The 20,745-nt window shown below is 35.9% G+C and overlaps 4 protein-coding genes across 4 annotated transcripts; all 4 read right to left on the bottom strand.

Moving 5' to 3' along the window:
* Positions 1–219: 219 nt before the first annotated feature.
* On the bottom strand, positions 220–3,977 carry LOC146502042 (uncharacterized). Its single transcript, XM_085134299.1, has 6 exons — positions 3,371–3,977; positions 3,120–3,139; positions 2,149–2,340; positions 1,756–1,958; positions 1,608–1,635; positions 220–804 (listed from the first exon to the last, which is right to left on the bottom strand). Exons 2-6 carry the CDS (start codon positions 3,133–3,135, stop codon positions 692–694), a joined length of 552 nt encoding a protein of 183 aa, XP_084990425.1. The 5' UTR covers positions 3,136–3,139; positions 3,371–3,977; the 3' UTR covers positions 220–691.
* Positions 3,978–5,220: 1,243 nt separating this feature from the next.
* LOC146502041 (uncharacterized) lies at positions 5,221–10,017 on the bottom strand. The gene is made up of 6 exons (XM_085133310.1): positions 8,879–10,017; positions 8,668–8,687; positions 7,613–7,804; positions 6,896–7,165; positions 6,306–6,341; positions 5,221–5,968 (listed from the first exon to the last, which is right to left on the bottom strand). The coding sequence occupies exons 2-6, from the start codon at positions 8,681–8,683 to the stop codon at positions 5,862–5,864; spliced, it is 621 nt and encodes a 206-aa protein (XP_084989436.1). The 5' UTR covers positions 8,684–8,687; positions 8,879–10,017; the 3' UTR covers positions 5,221–5,861.
* A 2,493-nt stretch (positions 10,018–12,510) lies between these two features.
* On the bottom strand, positions 12,511–15,596 carry LOC146502040 (uncharacterized). The gene is made up of 6 exons (XM_085134303.1): positions 15,520–15,596; positions 15,239–15,261; positions 14,545–14,736; positions 13,921–14,123; positions 13,790–13,802; positions 12,511–13,431 (listed from the first exon to the last, which is right to left on the bottom strand). Exons 1-6 carry the CDS (start codon positions 15,549–15,551, stop codon positions 13,388–13,390), a joined length of 507 nt encoding a protein of 168 aa, XP_084990429.1. The 5' UTR covers positions 15,552–15,596; the 3' UTR covers positions 12,511–13,387.
* An 82-nt stretch (positions 15,597–15,678) lies between these two features.
* Positions 15,679–20,639, bottom strand: LOC146502039 (uncharacterized). The gene is made up of 6 exons (XM_085134298.1): positions 20,173–20,639; positions 19,909–19,928; positions 18,463–18,654; positions 17,984–18,189; positions 17,876–17,903; positions 15,679–17,562 (listed from the first exon to the last, which is right to left on the bottom strand). The coding sequence occupies exons 1-6, from the start codon at positions 20,205–20,207 to the stop codon at positions 17,486–17,488; spliced, it is 558 nt and encodes a 185-aa protein (XP_084990424.1). The 5' UTR covers positions 20,208–20,639; the 3' UTR covers positions 15,679–17,485.
* Positions 20,640–20,745: the final 106 nt, after the last annotated feature.

Below are 20,745 nucleotides of genomic sequence, written 5' to 3'. Positions count from 1 at the left end.
CTCCAAGAATTGTATGCCTTTTCCTTGTGTCTACATGAATAATTGTACTACCTTTGAAAAACCTCGGTGGTTTTTATTGTTGGATTGTATAGCTACTCAGAAACCTTTAAAAGCTAGAATTAAATAAAATTAATAGTAATGAGAAGAAAGTTTATTAGTACTTACTAAAAAAAAACCAATGAAAATGCATGTTAAAATACACATGGTAATAGTAAGTTAATAGTTAGAACTTTGGTTGTAAACTTTGGTACAGAAAAATGTGAAAATTATTTTCTTTCAATATTTTCCACAAAGACATCTTCTTAAAACCTAGACACAATATGCAATACACAGCATTTGGACATCATTTTTAAAAGTAATCTGGCTATTAGAAGATTTTAAAATAAGATAAATCCAACCTTAGATGACACTATACAATATATTACATAGTGTCATTATTTATTTAACAAAGTAAGCCAAAATTCAAAATAGAAACAAATCGTTCCTATGGTAAGAAAGTTATTTACAATTGGAAAATATCAAAGACAGTTGGTCTTTCCAAACAATTCTTTAAAAAAACAACACCCTTTGCTGATTACATAGCTCATATCTCTTATCCTTCCAAGAAAAAAATATATTGGTAAATTGATACTGATATTAGATTTTTTTGTTGGGGTTTTTTGGTTTTGTTGGGGCACATTAACGGCACACCTCAAGGTCCTTTCTTCTTTTGCATTTCCACACTGACTGCCACGATAACCACAATGATCACCACTGCTATAGAAAAACCAATAATGAGCCATATTGTGGTAGGTTTCCTCCAATCTGAAAAACAAAAAAGAAAAACGAGGGTAAGAAGTTATATTTGATCATTTGCAATTCAAAGCGTGTTGTCACATATCAGTGCATATGTTTCCAGCCGGGGGGCTGGAGGCCATGAATGCACACATGGGGAGAGCATCAAACGCCACACAGAAATGCCCCAGTGACCAGTGGATTCAAATCCAGGAGCCTGTTGCTGTGAGGCAACAATGCTAACCACTGGGCCAATGTGTTGCTGTATAGTAAACTGGCATCAAAGTAATTTTTTTTCACAGGAATAAATCATTTTCACAATACAGTGGAACCCTGACTTACGAATACCCCATTTCACGAAAAATTCAAGTTACGAAGGCACTGAACGGCAATATTTTTGCCTGTGTTACGGCAAAATGCCCGAGTAACGAAATCCGCTGGCTCTGATTGGCTGAGCCTACAATGTCCACAATGCCTTCCGAATCATGTGACAACCTCTTGGCTTCCGTACTCGCGCTTCGCTGTTCCACTTGAACGACGTATTGTTGTTCTAGTTAGCATTTAGCCTATAGCCTATCGCTCAGCATCGCCTCACTCAAAACCTGCGATGGGTGCTTCGACTTACGAAAATTTTCGACTTACGAAAGACCCTCGGGAACGAATTAATTTCTTAAGTCGGGGTTCCACTGTACTAAATTACATGAAAAATTATGTGATTTTTGTTTTCAGATAGCACAAAGATGCACTTTAGCTCTAAAACAAACTAATCAAACTTTTCTTTTGAAAATACGGACTTATTAGGGAAGCTGAATGAACGTAAGAGTCTCACGTACAATTTTGGAAGCCTTGCAATGATGAGGTCTGGAAGAAAGAAAGAAAAAAAAAACAAATAAGGAGCAATACCTTTATTGAAAATACCAAACCACATACATCAGTTATTGCATGTATGCCCATTAATAAATCAGTAAGTGAAATCCTTACCTGGTGATTTGGAGATCTAAGAGTTCTCCGGATGTCATTCCACATGGTATTATTGAGGTCACAGTCAAGCAGTTGGTCCTCATAAAACAGACAATCCACAGTCAAATGCACATTTGAGTTGTTCACCTGACTCCGGCTTTTAGCTACAACATGTTGTGGATTGTAGGTGTGATGCATCACCACCAGAATTGCACGTTTACCCACTATAAACAAAGACACAACATGATCAGATGATTCAGAAAAGAGATTAAATAAATGGGCTGGGTTACTAGATCTTGAACTCATGCTGTAGTACATAAACACCACATGTGGTTCTTGGCCTGTATCCTACATGTGGCCCTGTATATAAATCACTTAAATTATTTATAAAAAGTCACTTTTATTTTTCCTTACATGGTATTTTGTCGAGGGCCTCAGCGATGTCTGTCCCAACTCGTGAAACCACAGGACAGAAAATCACACAGTAGTCACTTTCTTGTGTAGACGCTTCCTCAGTTTGGCCAATGTCCCTAAGCTTCTGAACAATTGAACGATGAGCGCCATTTGTTCTTCCAGCCAAAATGACACGGAAAACTTTCCACAACCCTAAAGATAGATTTAACAATATATATTTTAGTTATTTCTGAAACTGAAGACAAAACACCAAAGCTTTTCTTTTTTGTTTCTTTTGAAGTCACCATACTTAATTAATATACAACTGATTTCATATATACAGCAAATGCAGCTTGATCATGACACTGAGTGAATCAGTGTTATTTTCATTTGAGGCTAAACTAATAGATATAAATTACGGACGCCTTGTGAGCCATTCAAAATAATCAAGTAGCTTTCTGTGTAGAAATGACTACAGCCAATGGAAGCCAAGGAAATAATCATAACTTACTATCTCTGAAGAGAAAAGACTGAACATTTGACCTAGATGTTTCATTTCTAACCTGTTGGGTAAGTGCACAAGAATCTGAACTATCAATGGGAAAGTTAGCATTACAACAGAAAGTAAAACTAAGTTAAAAAAGTCTGGGTTTTCTTTCTTGTCTCACCCTATGTATTAAACAAATATCTGACCTATTGCAACATTTCCTTCATCACTAATGGAAGCTTTATTTGATTATAATTAGTTTTTTACTCTATAAGCTGATTGTAAACCAGCTATCCCAGGCAAATTTTGTATTGATCTTATACTAGCCTTGCTTTAACAAGTAAGAAAGAAGTCAGTGATACTTATCTGACAAGATATATTTTAGGATGACTGATATGGGTGACTTGAAATTATTACTCATTCAATAAGTAAATGCAGCTTATTCACCTTAATATTGACATATTTAATGGAAATATTAAAAAATAAAGCAAAATTATTCTCTCACCATTTCCCTGGTCCATGTCTCTGAGGAAGGATAAAGAATTAGAAAACAAACTTTAGTTGAAATTAACTAAATCCAATATAGCCAAATAGCAGGAGGTGCAGATTCATTAACTGAATGCATTATACATTTTCTTTACTAAAAGCTGTGCAACTTTTACTGGCCTAGAAGACAAACTTTAAAAATAGATTACGGGTGTAACTTGTATTACTCTGATGCAAGACATTTACATTTTGCAGACTAAAGTTACTTACATGCAGATTACAATTTCTTGACTTGTTTTGAAACAGAAATTCCTTCCCAACAGAAAAAAAGAACTCTAGTGTCTCCCCGTGCAATGAAGTGCTGTCAGTTGTTCTTTGAGAATTAAGTTGTTCACCAGTTGAAAACAAAACTGGACAGGCAGGTAAAAGAATGTTAACGTCAGTGTGACTCAATAGACTAAAAGGATATGCAACTACAGGTGGTGATGAGACGGCCTCAATGTGGCCAATCCCTTTAAGCTGTTGAAGAACTGAACAATGAACCCCAAAATGAAGTAGAACAGTCTCACAGACCAATCACGTTCAGTTTAACTTATCCCATGTGACACTACTCAGCCAATCAGGTCATTTCTACACATGATAACGAGAAGCTGACAGAAGAAGTTAGAGAGAGAACAGACTGGTTAAAGCTTTATTTCATTTGCCTTCCTATGTAGGCCTATACTACATTAGTTTAATGCTGGTCACAATGGTGGAATTTCAAGGGCCAAATATTTTCTGAGGTGGTGCTCATTGTGAAACATTTCAGAACCACTTGTGTGAAACGATTTCCCTAACTCTTCCTAAGCCATTGTTAAAATAAACGGATTAAATAAATAAAATAAAATCTTGTCAAAAAAGTAATGAGTAATATCTGGTATTTGAAAGATCATCTCTGTGTAAATGAATATGAACATTATGCTATAAATGTTGTAGACTTTTGGATTGTTTGTTAAAAGTTTACTACAGCCTGTGAAAACTGTGAAGCAGTGATTGTGCTATAGATAACATTTGGAAGCTCCACCAGTCTGTGCACTGGTTCATGAGTGGAAATTTGTTGTTGAGTTAAATCAAGGTGCGCCTTTTTGCCTTACTGTATAGGTATAATTTATTATTATTATTATTATTAGTAGTAGTAGTATTATTATTATTATTATTATTATTATTATTATAAAAATAACTACAACCATTAGAATTACCAGTTATTGTTAGATTTGATTAATTATTTACTCTTTAACCTGTGAAACAACTATATAAACCATTTTTATATAAGGCAGCTATGAATGACTATGAGGCTATTTTTGAACATTTAACACACTAAAATGAATGTAGCAGGTATGGTCGGCAGTTATTATCTCCTCTGTCTATTAGTGAATTATCTATTACCTTTCCTGTCTACTTTAAGCTGACATGTGAGCAGCACACGGTATTTGTTTGCATTTCTGGTGAATTGCACTCAAAATACAATATTCACATGTCTTTTAGATTTATCCTGAGTCTCCACAGACTCGTCATATAACTGTGAAATTTTAACTTAATCAAATGCTAGTTGCTACCTCTGTCTGTCTACTGTATGATTCTGTCAGGTATGAATAGTGATTACAAATTATTATTGTAACCTCTTTTCTTACCTTTTGACTCCTCAATGTCACTGAACAATGATAAAGAATGAGGCGTTAACCTTTACTCCAAATTATCATGTGGGTCATTATCAGCAGGGATTTTGAGGAACATCTTTGGTTTTAGACTCGAAGAAGCTTCTCGAATGAGAGGTGAAATCAAGAAACTTAAAGAAGTTGCTTTTCTTTCCAAGCTCCTTAGATTACCATGGCCTGTATGACTGAGAACATTGAGAAATGTTCAAATAATTATAAAAAGTTAATGGTGAACTGGACTTTACGCAGAAGCAGAGCATAAAGTGTTTTACGAGCCAGCTGTTCCATGCAGGTGATATGGCCAATGATCAGACAAAACAAAACTGAATGAAAAAGAGCTCTTAATATGGCTCTTGTTTTCTTTCTTTTCAGAAAGTTAAATTGCATAAAGTTGAACCACGCACTAATATGCTCCTTTAAGTTCACTAAAAAAAAAAAAATGGTCGAGGGCGGGGCAACTCCTTTAATGACAGTTTCTGGTTTTATTGTGTTCCACACAATGAGTGTGTAAATATTAATTCAAGATTTGAAGCGAAAATAGAATTCTAGAGAAAGAATTAATGAACTGAAAAGAAGCACAAAAACCTGTAAACTTGAACTATATCTACTTGTTGAAATGTGTTACAGCTGTAACGTCTAACCCTAAATCAGAAACAGGTTTTAATGTCACTTAATAAAGAATGTCTTTGAATTCAGTATGAACAAAAGCAACAAATGACACTAAGATATCCTCTCAATAAATTTGTTATTTTAAGTTATATAAGCATTACTGCAATAACTGGGAAAGAAATGGTTCTGTTTTCTTATAGCTCACTTTTCAGTCTTGACTTGACATCTGGACATGTGAGTAAAGCAACATTTCATCTTTAGCATGCTACAGTACCAATGATCAAAAGATTCATCCCTAAAACATCTATACCAGCTTTCATAACTATAATACATAGCTAACACATCTTTAATGATTACAAAGGCATGATATATTACATATATTTTGTTTTATATACAGTATCAAGAAAACATACTGTGATATTGTTAAATTATTGCTTTTGGATTTTGTTTTGCAGTCCTCATTTCCCACTTTTATTTCTCTTCCATATTTTGGAGCTGAATGACGTCACACCTGCCATCAGCAAAGGAACAATCAATCCAGCAATCTGTACCAGAGGATTCAAGCCTAAAATTAAGAAAAATAAAGACAAAAAGAGTAATAAGCCACAGTGGACCATACTTATGGTAGAGAGAGTTTCTGAGACACATTCTGTGTGAGACACATAAATCATCCATATGTCTGCAGTAGCTGGTTTCCGAAAACTGAAAGTACTAAGTACTTTTTCAAGTTCAACTGACTCAAGTGACCTGTAAGACTAGTTCTGAGTAGAGTGACATTTGTGTTTGCTCATCACTACATTCTGATTACATTGTAAACAGGCTGAGTGATTTCTACAGAACATGTTATTATATGTTTTAAGATACACCACCAACAAAGCTAAAACTTATACAGTGATACTTACAAGGTCTGATTTTTTTCCAGATGGGGCTACCTAAACCTAAAAGTAAAATGAAAACAGAAGAGTAACTCGTCTGTTATTTTTACCACTCACACACAAATGACAGAATGTAGGTAAATAAAGCTTTAGGCATAGTCATGTATGCCTGCAAAAAGTGCAGCCTTACCTAATGTCCACCCTACTGTTACTCATTTTACATTAATATTTAAAAGTCTAGTTGGTATTGGTATGGAGAGTAACCTTCAGTAATAGTAATAAATCACACAGCAATAGTACATTCATGTAGTTGTAAAAACCATGATAATATATTAAGTAATCCAAAGTATTCAGAATACGTTACTCTCATTGAGCAACGTAACAGAATACGTTACAAAATACGTTTTGGGGCATGTATTCTGTAATCTGTAGTGGAATACATTTTAAAAGTAACCTTCCCAACACTGTGTGCCAGAAAATATTGGAGTTTTTTCTTTTGTTTGTTTGTTTTTTTAAATAATGTGACCATACCATGAGAAATAAGGAACTTTAAATTTGGTGGTCATCAAGAAAACACAAAGATAAATATTCAGATAAATCAGATAGATGAAGGTATTATATCACATACTTACAGAAACTTGGGATGTGTTGCCACAAAGAGATCAAGTTGTGAATTAAGCCTGAAACTGGGAATTCAGAACCAAAGAATCTTTTGATGTCACCCGACATGGTATCATTGAGGTTGCAACTGAGGAGGTGGCCTTCAAAAAACAGACAGTCCACTGTTAGGTGGACATTTGGGTTGTTCACCTGCCTCTGGCTTTCAGCTACAACATGGTGAGGATCAAAGGTGTGATGCATCACCACCAGTATTACTGGTTTGCCAGCTGTAAGTGAAGAGACAACAGGATCAAATGATTCAGAAACAAGAGTTTGGTCTTATGGCCTGCACGTTAAATGTAGCCTTTCTGTTTACTTCCAATTTTGTATTTTATATTTATTTCCCACTTTACAGGCCAAATATTCTAAGTGAACGTAGCATGAGGCCATAATCACTAAAATCACTAAAAGGAGTAATGATAACCAAAACAACATATCAAAAGTAGGACAAATTAGGGGGTGCAATTAATGTGCTAAACAAAACAACACATGGCAAATTGCAATTGCTGTTAGTTATTAAACTTGCATTCTGTAAATTACCATGATATTCACATCTACAATGAGTGTATACAAATTTCACTTTCATCTTCACCCTACAGCAATAACTTCAATCAAAACTCAATGTGTCATGCATGCATGTATTATTTAGCATTTAGTTATTTAACATTTCTTACGAATTATGTTGTGCAGGGCCTCGCCGATGTCTGTTCCAACTCGTGAAACAACAGGACAGAAGACTAGAAGGTAGTCACATTCTGCTGCAGAGGTCACGTCTGTTTGTCCAATACTTTTGAGCATTTGAACAACTGGAAAATGGGCCCCATTTGTTTTTCCTGCTTCCCACACAAAGAATTTTTTCCATGACTCTAAAATTAAACAAAAAGAAAAATTGGATCCTTGTTTAGATGTAACATAATTTTTAATGAGTTAATGTGTATCAACCATATAAACAGTGCTTAACAGTGCTAATCTAAATCCAGATATTTTAAAGAAGAACCAGATTGAATTCATGTGGCTATATTCCTGTCTTCCCTATCAAAGAGCAGGGCAAAGGGCAGGGCACACCCTGGACACGTCCCCAGTGTGTACACGTAGAGACAGGCAACCATGTGCACTCAAACCTATAGGCAATTTAGAGTTACCGATTAACGTATCCCGACTAACTGCATGCCTTTGGACCTTGGGAGGAAGCTGGAGTACCGAGAGAGAACCCACGCAAACACGGGGAGAAAGACCCCAGCCAGGAGTCAAACTCAGGACCTTCTTGCTGTGAGGCAACAGTTCCAGAGTGTGCCACAGTGCTGGCCATAGTGAAAATCAAAATTTAAAATTAAAGTGGGATAATTCTATTTTTTTTTTATACCACCATTAGAATTTACTGTGAGTATCGTTGGTTTCCATTAATTTCTTGTTTAGCTGCAAACTGAAGCCTCCCCCAGACCACCTGCTGTGGCTAAAAAATGCTTGCAACTTTATATCATTTCAAGTGTAATTATTAAATAAAGCTTATTGTCTTTAATAGTGAAATATCTGACAACTTTAATTTTGAAAAGTAAAACTTAAAAAGTCTTGATGCATGCACAATCATCCAGGTAAGTAAATCTCCAAAAGTTATTTCTGTTCATCTGGACATAGCATTTTCAGTGGGGGAAAAACGCTACGTCCAGATGAACAGAATCAGCTTTTGGAGATAAAACTTAAAAATTCAAAAGCACCATATTTTCCTCACCATGTCTTTGTACCATGTCTCTGAGGGGGGGAGAAGAGAAAGGAGCCTTTAGTCAAAACAACAATGAATAATCATGGTCAGCAGTTTCACTTTCTGTTCACTTTTTAAAAAGCTAGGCTAATATTGGCCTAGAGAATATGTATATGTCTGGGCCTGCTAGAGCTGTGAAGTTCACAGCTTCACATGGAAAGATTTTGAGAAATTCACTTACACAATAGCTTGAGTATACAGTCTCTGGTATATCCTTCGAACACTGAAAAGGGAGTGAAGTCCTTCCCTGTCAGTGAAGCACTTTCATTTTCGATTTTAAAGTAACTGCCCAAACAGGAACGTTAACTCTTTCAGTGTTTGAAAAAAATAAGATCAGAACACAGCAGTAGTGGAAGTGGGTTAACAGAGTGTAAAACTGTAGAATAAATAAATGGGTCAGGTGAGAATTTAAAGGAAAAGCAATATAAACTGTAAAAAGGTTATGCTGGACTGTAGACAAGTTTTATTGTCCCTTGCCATTATTTTCCAAGTGTTTAGAAAGAGGAAACTCATGCTTCAAAAATATGCTATCAGAAATAGATCCCCTCCTTTGGTGTTTTGATTGCTGTGGCAGGGAAAACTGTAAAACATGCTGGTCCAGTTGTGTTTAAGTCTGATAACTGTGCATCATAAGATATGATAATATAAATAAGATAACCTTTATTAGTCCAACACGTGGGAAATTTGATTTGTTACAGCAGAAAGTGGACAGTGTAAAGTTACATAGCAAAAATTTGAAAAAAACACTGGAATAAGATAAGATGATAAGAATAAGTATAAGATACTGTACACAATAAAATAAAAATAAAATACTATATACAACTGATTTGTATTCATCACAGATAATTTAAATATAATTAATAAAATTGCACAAAACAGCATCCTTACTTTCTGAGCTGTTATTTAAAACTTACTAACCTGTTCAACTAAACCTAAATCTTAACCAGAACATTATATCATACAGCAATACACAGAGGAAATGCTTTGCTTAAGAAGAAGCAAAAAGAGACTGTGAACTGGAAATATAGCCACATGTTGAACTTTAAAAAACGTTAATCTCATAGCACCTTTGGCTGAAAATTTACACAACCATCTCTTCAGAGGAGATTTTTTTGACACAAGTATTGGACAAGAGCAGCAAGTTATTCTTTTGGAACATTTTAGCATCTCAGATCTCACTGTCAAACTCACAACACATTTTTTCAATGAACATGTAGCCCTGTGCATAAAGTTGCAGATCTCTTATCATTATATCATTTTCCTTTTTTTATGATCCAGATATAATGGCATTGAGAAAAACATTCAGCTCAGTAACATCTAAATCATCCTTCGCACCACTTCCATAGTCACAGTTGCCACCATCATAATACACATTATAAAACCTACACCCAGTATCAGAGGGTCAATGCAACCTACGGGGAGAAAAGAGCTTGTTATTTATAAGTTAAACATTTATACGTTTGAAATTAGTCACTGAATATTAATGCCAATGTCCGTACAACTTTACTATGTGGAAAGTGACAAAAGCAATCTTTGATCAAATATACAAAATTACATAACATTACAGTTATACTTACAACTGCATTTTCGCCACTTGGAAGTCTGAATGAGCTAAAGAATAAAACAAAGAGTTATAATCATGTTTGGGTTTTCATTGAGGGTGGGGTTGTTTGTTTGCTTGTTATTAATAGTACCATGCAGAAGCATGACTGTATGTATAGAAATTACCTGGTGAATGGAAACTCTGAAAAACTTCCCAATGTCACGCCACATGATATCATTGAAGCTGCAATCAAGCAGTTTTCCCTCATAAACCAGACAATCCACAGTGAGGTGGACATTCTCGTTCTTCACCTGTTCTCCAGCTTTCAATGAGATTGAAGGCATGATGTATCACCACTAGAATTACTGGTTTATCACCTGTGAGTGTGGAGACAACTGGATAAAATCGATCAGAAACAATATGAGGAAAATAGTTAGCTACGGCCTTTCCCTTAGAGATAGGGTGAGAAGTTCGGCCATCCGGGAGGGGCTCAGAGTAGAGCTGCTGCTGCTCCACATCGAAAGGAGCCAGCTGAGGTGGTTCGGGCATCTGACAAGGATGCCTCCTGGGTGAGGTGTTCCGGGCATGTCCCACCAGGAGGAGGCCCAGGACACGCTGGAGAGATTATCTCTCTCGGCTGGCCTGGGAACGCCTTGGTGTTCCCCCGGATAAGCAGGAGGAGGTGGCTGGGGAGAGGGAGGTCTGGGCCTCTCTGCTTAGGCTGCTGCCCCCACGACCTGGCCCTGGATAAAGCGGATGAAGATGGATGGATGGATGGATAGTTAGCTTACTTAATCTACATGGCTCTATATGGAAACTCACAAAGAAATCCTTGACAAACATTACACTGTGCAAGATAGAACGTGTTTATTAAAAGTTATTGTTAACTTCATCACCTCAAAAGTAAATGTAAGTTAATTAACTTACATTTATTTATTTATTTTATGCAGAGAAATTGTTTGTTTTTCATACTGTGTGTTAATTATATGCATTAAAATGTGGCTTGCCAAAACCAAACTGATCAGAATGAATCCATCTCAGAGAGAATGAGTGTCTTTTGGGACGTGAGCTTCTTTTTTTGATGAATGGAATTGCAAGTGTCAGTCCGTCAGACATAAAAAGTGTCTTTATTCCACAGTCAGAAGATACAAACTGTTTCTGCTCAGTAAAGGAAAAGGAACCGTTTGAAAACATATTAAATATCAATAAAATAAAATCAAGCTTGACATCTATAATTTTCTGGACTGTGTAATGTGTGAGGAATGAAAAGATCCCACATTATTTAATGGGAATAAAAATGATCACACAGCTGATTTCAAAAACATCCCAAAGATCAAAGAGAAAGGAAATTACGTGGCTAATTAGACAATTTAACATTTTGCATTCCAGCACCTCAAAATGGTAATCAGCAGTTTGTATGATCCTCACCAGTTTGTATGCATGCCAGGCAACATCAGGGCATGCTCCTAGTGAGATAACATATGGCCCTAATGGATCTTCATTGTTTCATCCCGGATATTTGTTCTGATACTTACCTTGGCTGATGCTGGGCTTGATATGACACCCTCCATGAACGATAAGGAGGTTTCTTGTCTTGATGTTAGTATCTTCTATCTCCTCCTCTTGTCTCAGCATTGTATCTGGCAACCACGTATCAATTGCTTGGAACTTGTTCTTCCCAGTCATGCCACTGTCCTGGGTCGTTTCGAGCCAGCATTTTGAGTTTCTCATGTCTTGGCTTTTGTAGTTTTGGTTATTTTCTTGATTTCTTGTCAGGCTATGATGATGATGTTTAATAAGTATATTCCAGCTTATTCTGGTTTAGGTTTAGTTCTACCTGTGTAGTCCGTGTTTTCTTAGTCTCTTTGTGTATTGTTTCCTGTTTTATTTTGAAGGGTTACGTCTTATGTCAGTATGTCCAACTTCGCTCCCCCTGTCTCGTTAGCCCTAATCTCTCCCAGCTGTGTCTCCCTCCTGTTTTCAATTTCCTGATTACTCCCCTGTGTATATAAACCCTGTATTTGCCTTCGCTCAGTGTCTCGTTGTACCCTCACATCCTGGCTGTGTGTTTCTGTTTTAAGCGTTCATTGTTCTGTTTATGTTTTTTTTCCTTACCAGCAATAAAGCTGTGATGAGAAGCTTTTTTGAGTTGAAATCCTGTCTCCACGAGTCCTGCATTTGGATCCTCACCTCCACCTGCCCGCACACAGAGCCCTGACAATTCAGCTGAAATCTCAGAACATGTGTTTGCTCTCTCTCTGTATATATATATATATATATATTACACTTTTATGAGCACACTGGTAGGTTGCTCACATATAAACACTGCTCTTTTGTAAGAAGGTGGGAAAAACTGCATATTTTTACTATAATATTACTGATTGTTCAACAGATCTCTCTTAAAACATCATAAATGTATACCGTACTTTTATTACCGATTATGAGGCGCAATGTCATTGAACGGATCTGTTTTCATTAGTGCTGTCAGCATATCTGTGAAGGTTCTCAGTCATCCAGGTCATCGTAGTCTAAGGAGCTTGGAAAGAAAAGTGTCTGGACTTCTTTAAGTTGCTTGAAGACGTTTCACCTCTCATCCGAGAAGCTTCTTCAGTTCATTCAGAACTGAAGAAGCTTCACGCACGTGCAGATTGCCCCGTGCATGGGGCTGCATGGCCGCAACGCGTTAGTTTAGCTCGTTAACGTGCGCCATGCAGCCTGGTGAAGATACATGTTTATAAGACACAACATTTCCTTTGCCATCACTATAGCTAGGTATAGTTAGCAACCAAAACATCTTTTTAATGAACTTTGGAGCCTTTTAGCATGTCTGCAGTATTACGGCGTAATAAGCAGTAAATAATTAAGAACTCACTTCTTATCTTTAAGCTTTTTTTATTCATGCTTTTTCTTATACATATATATAAATTTATCTTCACGCAGTGTGGAAAGATTATCTGCAGATCTGGTATGTTTGCAACATTACACCTCTATTGTGATCCAGATATAAAACAGTGATAGATATATAACAAACAGTATAGATCAGTAAATTCTACCCCAAAACTTCATAACTATAAAGTATTAACGGTAATAACAGCACAATCCAGAAAGGTTACGTTTAATTTAGTTGCACAGTGACTTCCTGATGGATCATTTTGTTGTAATACAACACCATGTCCAAAGGCTCCTCGGATCTAAAATAAAGGCAGGAAACGGACAATAAGTCAGCTAAATATAAAACAATCTATAGTACTTATGAGGATATTTAATAGTTTAATTCAAAATGTTTTTATAAAATTTATAAAAATGTTTATAAATGGTTTTATTTTTGATGGACATTACAACACTAGGTGCAATTTTTTTGACTCTGAAAATCAGAAAAAAACAAACAAACTAAGATCAAATAGATAGTAGAGACATATATTATTGTTTAGAAGGAAAGAGTTCAAAATGTCCACTGAAATAACATTATATGGTTGGTGAAAATTGTACCACAAAGTTGTCATCAGTTTAGAAAATGCCGTAACACAACATCAAGACTGTCATACTTACACCACAAAATCCTCTGAAGAATAAAAAGAAAGGCAGAAAGAAGTCATTATCACTGATTTTAAAAATATCACAGCACACAACTCTGTCATTGTATATAAGTGTAATACTAAATCAGTATGAGAAATCATTACCTGACAAACTGAAAGTTTAAAAAGCTTGAAGAGTATATCTTCTAAGTTATCATTGAGTTTGCAGTTCAGGAGTTTGTCCTCATAAAATAGACAGTCCACAGTGAGATGAATGTTTCGGTTGTTCACCTGTCTCTGACTTTCAGATACAACACAATGAGGATTGATAGTATGATGCATCACCACCAGAATCACTGGTTTACTACCTGTAAGCACAGACGCAACCAGATCAACTGAGTCAGAAACAAAGTGAAACACATAAATTAAGTTTCTACCTTTGTAGCTCATACTGCAGACCATGAAGGCTGTTAAGCATGACCCTTTTGTCACAAATATGTTTTAGTTATTTCTATTTTTAATCCATTAGTTATCCATATTTATTTCTTATTACTTACAAATTTGTTATGAGAAATAAATATGTTAAATATACAGACGTGGATAACTTATATAAGACCAGGCAGATGCAGATAAAATTAATTTTTAGGCTGTGGTCTCAAAATACATTTCTACAATTATTTAATTAATTATCCTGCTATTATACCATTCACATACACTTACATTTCTCAGATTACCTTCCTACATTAAAATTTTATTCAATACTAAGTAATCTCATATAGTATTTCTTACTAGGCAGGTTGCTCAGGGCATCTGTGATGTCTGTTCCAACTCGTGAAACAACAGGACAGAAAACCAGAAGATAGTCACATTCTTCTGGAGACTTCACCTGAGTTTGACCAATTCTTTTGAGCATTTCAATAATGGGATAGTGAGCCTCATTTGTTCTTCCCGCCAACCAGACATGGAATGTTTTCCATGAAACTAAAGATGAAGGAAAAGAAGATTTGGGTAATTTTCCAAAGTAACTCTTTAAAACTGTTACATATCCACACAATGCTGTGCAATTATAACTGTAGTCATAATAAAAAGAAAATACACCTTTTTGCAGTATTTGTAGTTTCATTTAATCAAATTATGTGTGAGCACGGCACCCAAATTCCTCCACAATGTGGTGAAGAGACTGATACAGTCAAACAGAGCCATACTTATTGCTGCTAAAGATGGTTCTAGAAGCTACTGAATTATTGGTGTTCTTAGATTTTCACACACACACCTACATGCACGCATGCAAACTCAGCAACATTAGCATTTATGTTCTGGCCACTTCTCTCATTCACCTTTATTTCCCTTTTGGTGTTTAAATTCTTTTATGCTACAGCTGCAACTAGCTCTATTCCTCAGCAACTACATAGTTAGTGTTGTGTTATGGAGGCAACATTAAGTGTTTCGTAAAATAAGAAAATAGGTTGTATTTTTTTCCCACCTTGCTCTACTTCTTCCTGGTCTCTGTATCGGGATTATGAAAGAGAAAGCAGCTTTTAGTCTGACTTTAACAATCCAATAAATACAGCTAGTTGGTTAATATGTAACAAGGTTAGTAAAAGGTGCTCAGTGTAAACCCTTACTAGAACCGGAAGACTAAGCTAAAAATAGAAAACAACCTTAGATGGATAGAAATCTATTACTCTAATGCATGGCAGAGAGGCAGCATTTCACAGCCTAAGAGAGATGTTTTTGTTTTTTAAAATTCAGATGTTTACTTACAATATCCTTTGGTAATCTCTTGTGTCTGACATTTTCTTCACCACACTGAAAAAACAATGAATACTTGTCTATTCCAGTACTTTCACTTTTGGTTTGCAAAGGGTCAGTCAGTAAACAGGTCCTTTCAGTGTCACATGATGCTGCTATCTGAAGACAAGGTTCAAGGTTCAAGGTTCTTTATTTGTCACATGCATAGTTATACAAGTATAACACACAGTGAAATGTAGCCTGACATACATTGGGTGAATGTGCAGTAGTAGCAGCAAGCAGGTGAATTCTATACATTAATATGAATAGACATCTGACATTTGAATAGACAGGCATTATTCCTGTTCCCCTTTCACGTGGCATCTTTTTACAGCATCTCCACCTAGTGGACGCACTATTTCATGAGAGGAACAAACCACAAAAGTGTTTGATACAGGATAAAACAATGTTAATTGTGCATTTGAAATATACAGTATGTTCACAAAAATGGATTGGTGCCTCTGTACTTTCTAAAGATTACTGTGTTTAATAGAAAATAAAGAGCTGAAAGTTGCATGTAGCCACACTGATGCCACACCCAGTTCCAACCTGGTGCTTTGAAAAGTCACATGAGAAGCAAGGGCTGAATCTGACTGTAAAACACATTGTATTCTCATATGGCGTTGACTTGTCAATCATAGCACAGGCCATCATAAAGCATACTCTGCTTTATCATCCTAAGGCAGGGACGGTTGTAAAAGACCTGGGAGTTTATGTACATCTTTTAACACTTCTCATTGCTTTCTATGCCCTTATGTTGAGCACATTCAAGTAGTAGCACAACTTTGACATCAAAGATGAAGTGACACAGAAACACAGTGAAGACAGTTTTCCCATCCAATGCAACTGATGTGGTCATCTCCAAATCTAAATCAGCAATGCCTAAATTGTGTCTGGGTGTTATAACTCTGGTCTTTTATTGGTCATTTTCATAATCTAATGTTGTTCAAGTGGTTTGTAGTATTCATTTTTTTATTATCTCTAATCGCCTCAGAATTTGATATTGCTATTGCAACTATAAACCATTCATGGAAGAGACCTTAATGATCATGTAGTAAAGCTTTGATGTGAGAAGAAAAAAAAATTCTGCCAAGATATGATTATAATTGTTTCTTCTTAAAATATCAGAACTTTGAAAGATACAACAAGTGTGTGGAACATGAGAACATAAATGTAGAATAAAAAAAACGATAAATGCTAAAAATTATATATTATTCTGGTTAATTTCCAGTGTTTTATACTGATCAAAACACTGTAAATAACCAAGTATTTCCAGCAAAAAGAAAGGTTTCATGTAATTTTTTTACGTTTCATTTTTTGGAAAGTAATTCTAGAAAAAACAAAACCAAAGCAGACGATGTAAACAAAAGGTATAACAAAATATTTTGGGGAAAATGTAGCAAAAGTATCACTGCTAAAGATGTATACTGCATATGAGTTTTCTCTCTTTATTTTTTCTAAAATTACTAAATAAACTATTAAAACAAAGAGATAAATAAATGAATACAGAAAACACACACATATACACATGATTAAATTTGTACTTGACAAATTATATAATCTCAACATTATAATCAAATAAAGCTGCATAATTATTAACATAATAAATATAATAATATTATTATTACTATTAACAAATATGATTTATTTCAGAACTGTTTTTCAGTTTTCAGTTTTTATTTATTAACCCCACCACATTCACACACACACACACACACACACACACACACACACACACACACACACACACACACACTCAAACTACAAACTTGAAATATAATGACATAATTTCATATTATCATCAAGTAAAGTGAATTTGTTCACATATCTATCAGTATAATCAGTTTTTACATCATTTCACTTCTATTCTACTTTTGCTAACTGATCGAGAGACTCATCTCTACAAACACCCACATCAGCTTTCACTTTCAGCGACTTTTTAACGTTTTAAAAATATGACTAAAATTACTAGCAGAGCCAAAATTAATATTGCCACTACCAAAGGCATTATCCAACCTAAAAAAAAAAAAAGAAAGAAGAAAGGAGCAATAAGTCTGGTATCATTTACAATTACCATTGTTATATTCTGATTAATCTGATTGACAGCGCTGCATATGGTTTTGATTACTCTCAAAAGCAGCAAACAATCAACATTTATAACAAATCAAAGCAATGTATTAGGCTGAGAAACAAATGTGATCAAGTTCAAAAGCTAAATTACATCACATTAGACAATTGATGAAATTTAAACCAAAGAGGAATTTTACACTAAAACACTTTAGAAAAAACTGATTAAATTAAAAAGAAGCAATATTACAGTCACACTTACAGTTCTTGGAGTTCTGACAGGGAGACAGCTGAAAGAAAGCATGAAAGAAATCAGCCACAGTGTTCATCCTTTACTGATAATAAGCCTTGTGTTAGATCAGTCACTTACCTGAGTAGGAGGAGAAACCCGCAAGAATTTCTTCACCTCATGCCACATGATCTCATTCTGGTTGGAATTCAGGAGTTTGTCTTCATAAAACAGACAGTCCACAGTGAGGCGGACATGTGGGTTATCCACCTGTCTCTGGCTTTCACCCGCAACATAATCAATATTGAAGGTATGATGCATCACTACCAGAATTGCTGGTTTATCACCTGAAAACACAAAGAAGAGAGGGTGAAATGATTGAAAACAAGAAATTCAAAACACGTTTTCCATCTGTAGCTTATGCTGTAAGAACATAAAAGCTGCATGTGGCTCTTTGCCTGAAGAGCCACATGTTGCTGAACCAGTTTGCTATGTAAATACTGCATAGGTGGATACCTAATGTAAGACCAGTCACATACAGTTGCATTTTTTAGAATACCTTCCCACAATCATTTAGAAGGTTCAGTCAGTGCTAAATAATATAATGTAGCTTTTCTTACAAGGGAGTTTGCTCAGGGCATCTGTGATGTCGGTTCCAACTCGTGAAACAACAGGACAGAAAACCAGAATGTAGTCACATTCGTCTGGAGACTTCACCTCTCTTTGGCCAAAGCTGATCATCTTTCTAACAATGAAATGATGAGCCCCATTTGTCTTTCCTGCCATGAAGACGTAGAACTTTTTCCCCAAAGCTAAAGATTTGGAAAAAAAATTAGATAATTGTTCTTAACTTTGTGTAGCTGCACAGCTTCAAGCAAGAGAAGATAAACCTTGAGTCCATTCTGCAAGTTTCAAAACAATCTAAAATTATGTAAACTTTTCACCTCAATGTTAATTACAGAATGTATAACATATGAATGTAAATTTTATTAATGTAGAAAATTTAATTAGACACAATGTGCTTAAATTAAAAGATAGGAAGATAAAAACTATGTAGTAATAAAATACAAGACAGAAATACACACACACACACACACACACACACAAACACAAAGAATTAACTGTAAGAATAAAAAGGTTTTAAGTCCATGTTTGAAGGTCAGCAGGCAGCTTCTTTGAAATAACAGGAAGTACCCTTAGCACACTTAGATCTATTTAGACCTGAAGAGATCTAATGGAAGTCCATCTAAGCAAAATAGATAGCTGCTCCCAAAATCTGTTTAAACCTTAAACCACAGAAGTAATCATAGACCTGCAGCTCTGCCCTTCAGTTTAGATTAGCATGGACTAGCATGCTAATACAATTTCCAGTTAAAAGAGAAAGTGAAACTAAGTTAAAACAGTATAGAAAAAAACAGAGCATGTTTAGTGGCCTGCAACACCGTGGTAAAGAGTTTAAAAGGTCAAAGACAACGCAGTCGCAGTCACAAAAGTGTAAGGATGCATTAAGTGTTTGAGCAGTGCTGGTACGTCTAAAACTAGATGTAGACATGAAAAATGAGAGTAATCATGAGCAACAGGAGCAATTATTTACATTTCTAGACAGTGAATATACTGCAAGTCCAGTATGCACTCTCTTTTAACCAAGCAATTCCAATTTTAGTTGCAAATTCTGCAATTCGCCAAGCATGAAGTTCCTTTTTACTAGTCTGCTGCATGGTGCTGTCAGGAAGTGTAAAGTCGGGGCGACCGTGGCTCTGGGGGTTGGGAAGCGTATCTGTAACCGGAAGGTCGCCGGTTCGATCCCCGGGCTCTCTATCCTGGTCCTTGGGCAAGACACTTCACCTACCTGTGGCCAACACCAGAGGGGCCGATGGCGCGATATGGCAGCCTCGCTTCTGTCAGTCTGCCCCAGGGCAACCGTAGCTTGCCTCCACCAGTGTGTGAATGTGAGAGTGAATGAATTGTGGCATTGTAAAGCGCTTTGGGTGCCTTGAAAAGCGCTATATAAATTAAACATTAAAGTGTTTGAAATTAAGTTAGAAAAAATAAATGTAATTGCTCACCATTTTCTTCATTTGTGCTTCTAAGTAGGGACATGGAAAGAGAGAAAGGTGCCTTTACTTTACTTACTTACTTTAACAAAGCTGAATAACTTCAGGTGAATATGCGTACATCCTGGTAACAGCTGTTCTGCGCAAACTTATAATAGAACACAGCATAATAAACAAATGAAAAAACCCCAAACCTTAGCAGTGTATAATCTGGGATTTAGCTTTTAACAGTCTGAGAAAAAGGATCTAAAACCAATATTTAAGAAGCTTACTTACGGAGTACTTTGATAAGATGTTGGTGTCTCTGCCATATCTTACCCCACGCTCAAGACCAATGAACACCCCTCCCCCACGTCCAGTCTTCTTTCCACTGTTTGTTGAAGGCAACGTGTCAGTCACGGAACAGGAACTGCAGACATAACTGTGTGCTGAAGGAAATAGGATAAGAGCACAGCAGCAGCGGAGGAAATTTAGTTACTATAGTGTGCAATACAAAGACACTAGCAGTTACAATGTTGGGGTCTCCAAACTACATGTTCAAAATTTGGGGTTAATTGCACCACATAGCGTAGGTGTACACCGTTAATATTTACCCAAGCTTTCACAACAACTTCTACTGTTTGTTCTTCTCAAGAAATATGACAAATATATCCACTGGGTGGCAGTGTTGTAAAAAGACAATCAGAAAGTGGCTCTGATTGGACTGAAGTCAGTCTTCAAACACCGACTTCATGTGTCACTGAAAACTAATTTATTACATTTATTCTAACTAAGAGACAAGTAATGTCAAATTGTATTTCTTTTACTCTGTTCTCATACCAGCATGGTGTCAGGTATCTACCGATAACG

This window comes from Neolamprologus multifasciatus, chromosome 15 (genome assembly GCF_963576455.1).
Source record: "Neolamprologus multifasciatus chromosome 15, fNeoMul1.2, whole genome shotgun sequence".
NCBI lineage: Eukaryota > Metazoa > Chordata > Actinopteri > Cichliformes > Cichlidae > Neolamprologus > Neolamprologus multifasciatus.
Note: the sequence above shows the minus strand (reverse complement) of the source record. Positions and strands in the feature narration are given on the sequence as shown.